The 12,388-nt window shown below is 39.3% G+C and overlaps 1 protein-coding gene across 8 annotated transcripts in view; it reads left to right on the forward strand.

Moving 5' to 3' along the window:
- Positions 1–12,388, forward strand: part of NAV2 (neuron navigator 2) — a 531,973-nt gene that overhangs the window by 415,491 nt on the left and 104,094 nt on the right. For all 8 annotated transcript variants that reach the window (XM_053388967.1, XM_053389004.1, XM_053389014.1 and 5 more), the window contains 3 exons: positions 965–1,083; positions 3,606–3,714; positions 6,098–6,487. In XM_053388967.1, coding sequence (XP_053244942.1) covers positions 965–1,083; positions 3,606–3,714; positions 6,098–6,487 — 618 coding nt within the window. The remainder of the gene's footprint in view (positions 1–964; positions 1,084–3,605; positions 3,715–6,097; positions 6,488–12,388) is intronic.

The raw sequence follows: 12,388 nt of genomic DNA on the forward strand, positions 1-12,388 counted from the left end.
TCTAAAAATAAGAATAAATAGGAATGCTCATAATAAGAATACTCCTTCCCAGCATATGTCATTCTGTAGTTAATGAACCCATGGAAATAAGCCATCTGCTTAACTTTGCATCAAAAGGATTCCTATCTGTTTTGGCATTTCTCACATGGCAGTGGGATATGTAAAGAAAGGCACTTCTGTATAGTTCCAACATGAAAGTCAGCATAGATTGACATGCGCTGACTGTTAGTCAAGAGTAAACTATTCACACATTGTGGCTCATACCCAACCCAGCCGAGGAGTTGATTTCTTCTTCTATACCAACCTTGCACAGGCGTTAAGAAAATCATCCAAACCACATGCTGAGCCACTTCACACAAAGAGTGAACCATGTTATAGCAGCTGTCATGTGGTCACCATCACAAGTAAACCAGCCCCCAAATTCTAGAATAAAAATCAACAGAGATTTTTTAAAAAGCACTAGGAAGTTATATGCTGCTTTAATATGATAGATCTAAAACACTATGCCTCTTGGAGGAAAGGTGGTATACAAATGGAACAAATACTTTAAATAAAAAAAAGAAACTGACACAAACAGCCTGCATCACATTGCCTAAAGTAGTCTCTGTTGTCATCAGTGATGGCTGGATCATAAAACAGCAATAAAGGTTGTTGACCAGGCTGAACGCTTAATTTAAAAATGTGAAGGTATTTGTATAGCCAGTCTGTGGGCCTGCAAAGCCTGTATTTGACAGTGAATATTTCATATATTTTTTACAGTTGAGTGCTTGTTTCCATTTCTAGGACATAGCTCAACATGGGACTAATGAATTATGTAAAGTCAGTCTGCTAGTATATCCTGGGGAGAGGACACAATGCGAGATGGCAAGTGTACTTGTATTGGTGCTGGAATTCTTTTTTGCCATATGAATGACTACATCTCTCTCTCTCTCTCTCTCTCTCTCTCTCATATTTTGAACTTAAGATCCCAGACAGACAATGAAGGGAATGTAACAGCTGAGCCCAGCACTGGAGGGATGAGCACGAGCATGGATTCTGCTCCTTACACTAAAACTACACAGCCTATTTTAGAAGATCTTTCTGGTAAGACTTACATGTGTTGACTTTGTTAATACAGAGGAATAAAAGATGGGGCTAAATGAAATCATTAGCTACCACTATCTCCCTTCTGTGATGGGAAGGAGATTAGTGTGCATTTTTATTCTGATTCTGGGTAAAAAGGCCCTGCCTAACCTTCCCAGTCCTGTTCTTTGGCTGCAAATGTGGGGACCACTTTTCCAGGATGGGCTGGTTAAATCCTTAAAATTCAGGGTCTGGGAGATTCACATTGCATGACCAGTAGAGAACATTCTCTGTCTTCATTAAATTTATTATTTTATTACTCCTTTTTGCCACCATGGCAAACAGTGGGAGTCCTGTTTATTTATTCAATATATTTGTTAGTTGATGTAAAAATAAATCTCTATATGGTTTACATAAAATATAACCATGAAGGTATCAGTATAAAAGTAGAATAACAATATTCGAATATTCGACTTTTTGAAAGCGAAATACAAGCAGAGCAATACTATATACCATATATAAAACTTAGCAGTGCGTAGAGCCCTGGAAAGCTTGAATAGACATACATAACTTAAAGAGGTGATTAAGGCTGGTTACTTTACTCTGCTGCTTGAACTAACTGAAGGGCATTCCAAAGGGTGGATCTATCACCAAGAAAGTCCACTTCTGTGCTGGAACCAAGTGATAGTATGTTGGTTGAGAAATTGCTAGCAGAGCTTCAGCAAAAGATTTCGAGGCTCATCTTGGTCTTTGCTGGAGGAGGTAGTCTGCTGTTATTATTTATTATTTTATATACCAATATGGCTTATAAGCCATTGTTCGGGGTCTTAAATATCAGCAACAAAGCATTGAACCTGGCTCTGTAGCCAGGATCTTTCAACACCAGTGCAATTGTGCAAAGTTGGGTGTCCCACTTTGTACTAGATTATGCTGGTGAATTAGGCAGAAGGGTAGCTCCACATACTGCACATTACAGTAATCTAGACAGGGTTACAAGTGCATGGCCAACTGTGGCGAGGCTGCTCTTGTCTGGGAGTGATCATAACTGTTGAACCAACTGAAATGACAATGGGCAAGCCAAGCAACTGTAGCCATCTGGGCCTCTAGTGAGGGATTGGCTACCTGAGGTATATAGAAACACATATCAGCATAACCAGTAAGGAAAGATATGCGTTCCCCATGTAGTGGTGCCTCAGGAAATCTTCCAAACCTGAGTTACACATCTACAAAAAGCAAATAATAGCTAACTCGTATTGGTCCTTTGTCATCAAAACTGGAAATGTTTTCTTTTAGCACACTGTAACTTTTGATCAAGCACCATGAGAAGTGGGACAACAGTTTCACAAAGACAGATGGTTAGTGCCATTCAGCAGATAGTCTTATAAATTGTAGGCTGCTAGCAAAATAAATTAGGGTGAAGAAGAAGCAGTATGGAGATGAAGAATGAATGAGCTTCTGAATCTGTATAGTTAATAAAAACCACTTTAGGACAAGCTTTCTCATCTCTTCCTAGGGTGCCCTCATCAGATCAAATAAGTTATGTATTAAAAACTCAGGCTTCACTTAGGTTAATGAACACATGAAAATGATTTTTCACTTTGAATCTGTGATTCATTCCATGAATTAACAGAGTTCTCCTTTCCGTTTTGCAAGACAAGTATTTGCTGTACAAAAGATCATTGTTAAAAATTCCTCACATATTATGCAACTTCCACATTTTCCTACAAAATTCAAAATGTGAGGAAAGTATGCCAAGAAGATGTCTACTTTAATTTCTTGCACAAGAAATCGTATTATAAAAGAGAATAACCGTTTTGCAAGACTGAGGACTCCTTGTAGTGTCTTTAACACCCCCCCCAAAAAAAACCTGGATACTAAAACTTACAGGATTGCAAAAGCTACTCTGTAGTTCCATTTTTTAAATCAAGACTCATAAAAGTAGATTTTTGGAATATGATCCTTTGTTACAGTCCTCATACTGGAGAGGGTTTAGTTGTTTCTCTCTTAGTCAGCCAGCATGATAACTGATATGATGCAAGGATGTGTTGAGCGAGAAAATTCATAATTTTTCAAGCTAAAGAACTGTTTGGTCAGCTAAGTCTGTTAAGGCTCCTATAAGCAGCATTTTTTTTAAAAGGTAAGCATCTTATGTTCAAAAGTGACTGAAGTATTCCAGTTATCAGCACTTTCAAACTACAACCTTTATCGTGCCGTACTATATTCTTCTGAAATGCACTGAGTATTTGCTTTAGCAATTAAGTGATCAATAATATGGCTTAGGAAAAAGCCCTTGTCAGTAGCAAGAGTAATATTTTAGTATATTAAGCATTTGATACTGGTCGTTGTGGAAGGGATCCTCCTAATGTCATTAATGTGCTATTGTACATCAACAGTAGGTACACATTCCATAAAAAACTGATGCCAGTGTGCATTAACTGTAAAAGAAGGAAACTACATTTGGGTTGGAGCCATAAAAAGATGGCAATTTCTGTTGGTAATAAAATCTACTTATTTTCCCCTCTAACAATTATATTTTTTCACAGGGGAAGATCCAGAAGCTCGACGATTGCGAACCGTCAAGAATATCGCTGATCTTCGACAAAACTTGGAGGAGACCATGTCAAGCTTACGAGGGACCCAGGTTTCTCACAGGTGGGAGGCATGAATTGCTTCTCTGTTCAAATAGAAGAAGAACTGTAGGGGCCTGTTTTTCCTGTCCTTGACTCAGTTTTTGCCCCGAGAAACGATTTAAGACTGGTAATGACAAGCATTGACTGAACTAAGCATGCATTGTGCTTTATTCTTTTTTAAAACTAAAAGCCCAGGTTCTAAACTGTCTAAAGATGATGGAGTAAATTTTGCTAGTGGAGAAAACCAGACTGTATATAGAAGCCTAACCCTGAATAAATGCTTGTTACACACTTTAGGTGATGTTTGAATAAAAATGTGCAAAGGTTACTACTTAAAATGATACTTACGAGAGACTTCAATGCATTTTTACCAGATTTACAATATTGTGTTTAAACAAGCAGCTGAACTTTACATGACCTGTTTGATAAGGTGCATAGCTTGAATTCCTACCTGCTCTTTGGTCAAACAAAGCCTTATAATTTTTTTAAGTGATGTACATGTATATGATTTTTAAGAGAAAAGCAACTTTTAGGACTCTCCAGTAACATTTCAGAGATAAAACAAAATGTCTGTTGTTGAGCCAATACTCGGTTAGATTGCCAACTTAAGTTTTTAACGAAAGGTTTTGGAAGGAATATGACGTGCAAAGACATTCAAGAGCTAGTTTAATTTGACTGTTAAGCGGTTGGATACCTCTTAGCATAAGATCTCAAATGAATTCAACATTTGAAAGTTTGCCTGGAAAATTCAATTAATTTAGTTCCTGCACTTAGGAACTTCCAGCACATCAGTTTTTCTTTTGAAGTTTAAATTAATACAGTGGCTCAGTGTGATTAATGACAATTACTATGGAGTCATTAGACTTGCTCAGAACCCTGTAGAATACTTATTGTTCTGGCAGATAGTCAGAATGGAGGCATTTTGCATGTTTCAGTGCCCGTTCTTATAATATACGTTGTGTAACTAGGAAATAAAATCAGCCACAAAAGAAATAATGAAGACCGATATAGTTCAGTGGTAGAGCAAATGCTTTGCATGCAAAATGTGCCCCAGTATCTCTAGGTAGGGCTGGGAAAGACTCCTGTCTGAAATCCTGGACAGCTGGCACCATTCAATGACATGGAGTTTGATGGATCAGTGGTTTGACATGGTATAACTCAGATTCCCATGTTCCTCTTTTCAAGCAGTAACTGTAGAAAATGATTGAAGAATAGTGTGCAATGTTTCTTGTTAATCAAAGAAAGGCTGCTCCCAGTACACATCCACAAACAAATATAAAATCTGGAAGAATACTTGGATCTTACTGCAAGAAACCTTAAAACACTGGCTCGGGACTAGAGTGGTCCTTCCATTTTCAAAAGGGCTGGCAATATAGTGAAGGCAATTTCCTCCCATCCTTTCTCTGCATCTTCCAGGATCACCTACCACACAGGTCTGGAGGGTCCTTCAATATTCCAGCACAGATTTTCAGGGAACATAGGGCCTGCAGATGGGGAAATGAAATCAAACATAACATTCATTCACAATATCACTGAATCCAGGCCATTGTATACACTTAATCCAATTTTTTGATGATCAAATTAGCATTTCAGCTAACTGTTAAAGGAAGCTAATAAAACCACAAGAATGTGACATTCTGTGATTTGTAGCTGTTAAATCACCCAGCACACCATATTATAACATTAGGAATCCAAGCTCCCTTTTCGACCTCCAAGGAAAAAATGCAATAGCCTAAATTGTATTTTAAAAGTATTTCTTGACTTGAGAGGTGTAAAGCTTTCACTTAGTCACAGTGATGAAGCATGTGTTGCTCAAATATGTTCCCTGTAGGATTCCTTCAGTGAGGATGAAGATTTTTAATTAAGTGCCTACCTCCATATTCACAGTACATGCAAATATATTTCTGTTCTTTCAGTGTTGTAGCTCATAGAGGTCTTAACACAAAGCAAGGCTGCAGGTTAAAATTGGAATGAGGGAGAATAGAGAATATTAACTTAACCCTTAAGGGTTTTTTTAAGAGTTAGGCTAGAGTTCAATATATCTAAGCATTGTATCTAAGCATCTCAGCAGAAGAGGTTTGAAATGAATCCAGTATTTTAAAACTACAGTTGTGTTTTTATTAAATCCCTTTATAACAGAGTGGGAAACCTCCTTCCCAAAGGCCTAATTAGGCCTTCCAAGCCTAATTTAGCCCTAAAGGGGGTTTGCAAGACATTTTGGAGTCCTGACTATCAGCTGATAGGGTCTTCAAAGTGTAGAACAAGACTCATTGCAAGTACAAACAATCACCTGTATTTGTAACAATGGGGAGGACCCTTGTTATTCACTACAAATGAAATGAATTTTGATTAAAAATTTCCCAGTTTTAAATTCTTTCATAATTTTGATTTCTTATTCTTTCAAGCACCTTGGAGACCACCTTTGATACCAATGTCACCACTGAAATAAGCGGACGCAGTATTCTCAGTATGACTGGAAGGCCGACACCCTTATCATGGAGACTTGGGCAGTCTAGTCCCCGCCTTCAGGCAGGTGATGCTCCATCAGTGGGCAATGGATATCCTCCAAGAGCCAATGCCAGCCGGTTCATCAATGCAGAATCAGGGCGTTATATGTATTCAGCTCCCTTAAGAAGACAGCTAGCATCGCGGGGCAGTAACGTTTGTCATGTGGATATCACCGACAAAGGAGGTGATGAAATAGATCTTGAAGGAATCAACATGGATGCCACGGGTTACATGAGTGACGGAGACGTTCTGGGGAAAAATATAAGGACTGATGATATTACAAGTGGGTGAGTACATTCAAGTTTACTGATATAATAATAATAATAATAATAATAATAATAATAATAATAATAATATTGTATAATTTTCCTTTGAGCCAGAATTGGCTCCCAGAGCATTTTATAACCATTACAATACTTTATGAAAATACGTAATATTAAAGATACATGGGCGTGTGTTTTTATGGTAGCTTCAACTGGTTCCATAAAGCTGATGATCCAAGTCTAAATTTTAGGCTCTTCCCTACAGGAGAAGGGAGGAGCAAGAAGAGCTGCAGGCGGCTTGACACAGGATGCAGATGTTCAAGCACTTCCATAAGAATGTAGATTTTGTTCCTGTTATGCATGCCTGATGCAGACACTTTTATAGTGAAACGTTTCCTAAGAACACTACAGTCTATTACAAGGATCTGTAAAGCAGTTGGTTGAGTTATTTGGTTTTTTCAGGGTAATGGGACACCCCACAGCAAACACGCCACTCCTCCCTAGTATATTGTGACATGGTAGGACACTGAAGCAGCATGTTGAATTATTGACTACTATAAAGTTTCAAATTCTTGGGGGGGATATGTTTTCCTGCCACCATTCTTCAGAGAATTTGTACAAATAGTCTGCATTTTAGAAACATTTTAGAATGCTCACAGCCTATAATGGTAGAATTAAATTTAACACCTCTGCCTTAACAATACAGTCAAACCTCGGTTGTCAAATGTAATCCATTCTGGAAGCCTGTTTGGCTTCCGAAATGTTTGACAACTGAGGCGCGGTTCCGGTTGGTTGCAAAAGCTTCCTGCACTCAAGCAGATTATAGTGAAGGGGTGCGTTGTGTTTTAGTGGGTGTCTAAAAGAGAATTGCTGCATCATTCCCTGTCACCACAAGGGGTGCCTATTTCTACTCTTAGTTCAACTAGAGCTTTTTCAGAATTATTTTAAAAATCTAGATGCTGTCAAGTTTATATAGGAGATTATCGTTACGTGGAAAATTATGTTTGTTATGCAACATATACTGCTTGTAGGTGAAGATTTTGAGTACACTTGATGGGCCTTCAGTGAAATGATTTATCAAAAAACATTAATAATGTGGAAGTATTCCTACAGAAAAGGAAGGAAGGAAGGAAACATTGATCAGAAAATGATCACTTTTAGTATTGTATACATGGTATACAAATCCATTTTTTGAGCACCAAATAATGTTATTTATTTAAACACACATCTTTATAGGAAAATAATTACTTCAAGAAAACGGAATTAAAAAGGCTGGTGCTTTTTTGAAAGGTATGTTGGACCAGGAGAACCTCTAAAAAACTTCAGTTACAAAATCTGAGCTCTCCACACATTGAACATTATGGACCCCATCCTTATTTGTCTCTCCTTCCTTGCCTCCCTAAATACAGATGAACCTATCGCAATCTGATGTCCTTAAGTAGAGAGCAGGTGCAAATGAAATGTGTGTTTGATTCAAGAAATGGTTTATAACAGTTCTGATGGATCAAATTAATCGGCCAAGATAAAAAGAAGAAGCAGAGATTCCTTAGGATCTCTTACCAGATTTAAGGGATATAAAATTCCCGCCAAGTACTACCTGTTTGCCAGTTAGCTAGTCTCAGTATATGGTACAAACCACATACACTAGGATCACAATTTGGCTCGTGCCAATATGGAAGTGACTTTTGTGTTGAAATTACTGTCTTGTCCATGGGTTTTATGTGTGTCAGTCCCATATAAATGTAAACTGTTGCAGGTACGCCAAGGTAAACAGTGGAGGGGAATGGATTCAGTGCCCTGGTCCAGCACTGGCTCCCTGTTCAAATCATCCCTCTGACTGTTTTGAACTAAAAACAACTTCAAGTCCATAGGAAATGTAATCATGGATCTCCTGGCATCTTGTCTAGTTTGGTCCTAACCTGAAACATCTTGAATTTGAGGCTGCTGATTTTTACTCTGACAGTTTCAAAGGCACATTGTAAAAAACACACGCACACACACAAATAAAAATTCTACCCTGCAAAAGGTTTAGAAAATGATTATCAAAGGAACCCTTTAGCAACCAGTGGTCTAGCAAACACACTGCTTGCCCATCCCATGTTTCTGCAAATAAAGTAGTGCAAGACTTTGCTTTTCAATGTTTCTTGTGCTAATATTTGCAAAGCAAATGACCTTTACCTGAAACTGCATTTGGAATGCATTTTATTTCCAAGAGAGTTTATTTTAAATGATTGTGAATCCTTTCATCAAAGGAATGTCTTCGGTCAATAAAATATATGCATATGTACATTCAATTGAATTGGGGGTGAATTGGGGAAAATGATAGGCTTCCTATAGATGGTTGTCTGAATTTGTTACGGTAGCTTTGCACATGCACTTGCAGAGACAGATGCCTGTGCTTTGTACAAGTTTTGCTTTTTTTGTTTGTTTGTAGCTCCATCTAGTGGTGGATGATTTCGTTAATATATTTGCATATGCCTGTGAAACTCAAGTGTTGTACAGCAAACCTGTTACTGTCAGGTAGCATTGCAGTTTCCTATTCTTGAACCTGGAACCCTCAGGAACAAAAATAGATGAAAAATTCAGCATCACTGTTTCTACCACAGACTGTTTTCATAACTTGTGGCTTGCCTGCAGAGCATAATTATAACTAGTAAATCCAACATAGCAAATGCTGACTGCAATTACTGAACTGTAGCTACTACCACTTAAAATGTTTGCATTTTTCTACTGTTTGTTTCATATATTGTAGTTCTTATTAGCAATTTTAATTGCTGTAAGCTGCTGTGAATGCAGTAACAGGACATAATATAAATCTCTGAGTAAATAAACAGAAGTATCTAGCGTGAACAATGTGTTATGCACTTTATTGGACACAAATAAAACCAATATAGTGTGAAAAAATGGAAAGGCAGTCAGCCGATCTTGGTTTTTCCAAGCAGTGCCCATAAGCATCTGTTTGACACTCTAGCTAATAATACTACTCTATATGTGCATCCTTACTTATGTGACTGAAACACATATTATTTCATTGTGTGGGCTTTGTTTTTGTAAACAGTTCCAGTGTTAAGTAGACGGTATATGTTTCAGCAATTATCTTGGTGCTCATGAAAGAGTTTCTGGGTTAAACATTAACAGACGCAGAGAAATAATTATACTCCACAATTGCATTGGTTTCCTGGATTGGGCCAAAGGTCTGTATAGTCCAATACTCCTTCTCTACCAGCAGCCAGCCAAGCTAGACTCCCTCTCTCTGGCTCTGTGCCTAATAAAATGACAGATTGATAGTTACTCATATCCATTGGCAAGCCCCTTGGACTGTTAGATTAATGACTGAATATGAGCTTGTTGGTGTTTTGGGGATAAGCAAATGTCATATTTGCTTAGAAGCAATTGAAATCAAGATATTGTAGCAGTGTGGCAGGGAAACTCAATCCCAGCAGTGTTGATTTTGGACTTTTAAATTTGATATATAAGCTCATATTCATGTTTGCCCCAGAGGAAGGCAGCATTCCAGTACTGTGTTGCAATGACGCAATTGGATAACATCTCAAAAACTGTTATGGGACATAAACTCTTCCGCCTCTAGGGGAAGGGTGTTGCCTTAGCGAACAATGCAGGCACCTAATACTGCTGGAAGAGGGTTGTCTGCAGTGCAAACAGATGTTTCTGTAGCATCAGTTTCATGAGACATGGCTTTTGGACATCTGCAACACACGACAAGAGAAAACGAGGAAGCCATATTTCTCACTGCGAGAGAAATAATGTCGCTGTGCACATCTGCACAATTAGATGTGCCCCAGGAAACAATCCTGGGTGTTTCACTCAGGTGTATTTTCAACGTACCCATCATGTGGCTTGCAGGGGGAAAGCATGCAGTAGCAGCTGGTGTGGTTGGGTAGCATCACTGCAGCTTGGACAGTACTGGGGTGGAACAGGGTGGCAGCAAGGTCAGGACTGTACCTGTGTAGATGCACAGACAGGTGGGAGTGCCTCCAGGTTGATTATGCTGGCATATCCGCCACCCTACTCCACCCCAGCACTGTCTGGGTAAGCTGCAAGAATACAGGTGTAAAGAGGACAGTTCCATGGCTCTGCCCTATCACACAACCTTCTCCCCATGCCAGGTAGCTTTGGTTTTCATATGTTGAAAACAGCATGTCTCGGAGTACCTGATGATGGGGACAATTTGTTTCATGCCCTCTTTGAGAGTACCCAGAGGAGATGGCTGGCTACTGAGGAAAACGTAGGCCACATTCACATCCTACACTGAAAGCACCACTATACAAATTGAACAGCCATAGCTTCCCCCCAAGAATTCTGGGAGTCGTGGTTTGTTAAGGTTGCTATTCCCCTTACAGAACTACAGTTTGAAGAGTGGTTTAACAATCAACCCTTCTCCACAAAGAGCTCTGAGAATCGTTGCTCTGCAAGGAAGGGGTCTGCTAACAACTCTCAGCAACTTTAACGAACTACTGTTCCCAGAATTCAGGGGTGGGGGGTATGATTGTTTAAAGTGATATCATAGCACTTTAAATGTATGGTGTGAATGTGGCTATACAGTGGTACCTCGGGTTACATACGCTTCAGGTTACAGACTCCGCTAACCCAGAAATATTACCTCAGGTTAAGAACTTTGCTTCAGGATGAGAACAGAAATCATGCTCCGGCAGCAGAAGGCCCCATTAGCTAAAGTGGTGCTTCAGGTTAAGAACAGTTTCAGGTTAAGAACGGACCTCCGGAATGAATTAAGTACTTAACACGAGGTACCACTGTAACTCTAAACTAAGGAGACTTTTGTTTATTGGGCCAGGTATTTTCAATAGTGGTTCCTAAAGTATGTCAGTTGCACATCTCTCATTTGTTTCCAGGTATATACCCCACTTCTGAGCATCGCTCATGGTGTCTATGCTGAAAGTGCCTCTACTGCACAAAATGTGGAGCAGCACTTCTTTGAAAAAAAGCAGTGATGAGGCTTGCCATTAATTCCTTGATGCAAATGTTGCAACACCCTCCTTCTACTCATGTAACTCCTATAACAGTCTTTTCTTGCTTGGCCGCTGCTCACTTTCTGAAATGGGAGAAAAATTGTGGTTGTCTTTTGCAAGAAATCTTGTGAAACAAGAGGTTGGAGCAAAAACCACTGATATATCAGGCAGACAGAAGGAGTTGCACACTAGCCTTGGTTAATTGGCAGAAGCATGTTGCCCTGATTTAAACTGAGGAGCAAAGAACAGTTGCTTCCAGGATTAATTAAGCAGGTTTCGAAAAAGGTTTCTTCCTCCCCACAAGGGCACTTAAAAGTGAGAAGAGGGGCTAGTATGAAAACAGCTTGAGAGAAGCAGCAGAACAAATGTGTACAAATTCTTTGCTGTGTCTTGGTGTACAGATAATAACAGGAGGCTTGAAAAAAAATTACAGTACGAATGCCCTTTTGTCAGCTGGCATGGGCTCCACTGTCATTCTCAGAATGGCAAGTATCTGTGTTTTTACTGGCAACTAGATAGGAAAGTGAGCCAAAATATTTGTTACCGCCAAAACAAACCCAGTGGCCAAGATAAACCATTGCAGCCACATGTTCTCAGATCCCTCGCTGATCTATCTTGGGTCATGGGAAATTTTGTGAGGCCTCACTTACAGGTCTGTCCAAGCAAAGTTCTGGCAGGCAGCAATTTTGGTATCTTGAGGTTAGAAGGAATTGAATTCTTCTTGGTTTGTAAATATCTGAATATATCTATGACCTTGTATGCCTCTGCAAACCTTAGGAGGCCACAGGTGCTTGTTCTGAAACTGATTGACCCACCCAGGGGAGTTGCCTTGCCATAGATACCAGAAATCAACACAGCCAAGCAACGTAGAGAGGGGATATAAACAAGATCCTTGTGTATCTCCATCTTCTCTTTAGACTGAGTATGCCAAATCCAG

The sequence above is a fragment of the Podarcis raffonei genome, chromosome 1 (assembly GCF_027172205.1).
Source record: "Podarcis raffonei isolate rPodRaf1 chromosome 1, rPodRaf1.pri, whole genome shotgun sequence".
Taxonomy (NCBI): Eukaryota; Metazoa; Chordata; class Lepidosauria; order Squamata; family Lacertidae; genus Podarcis; species Podarcis raffonei.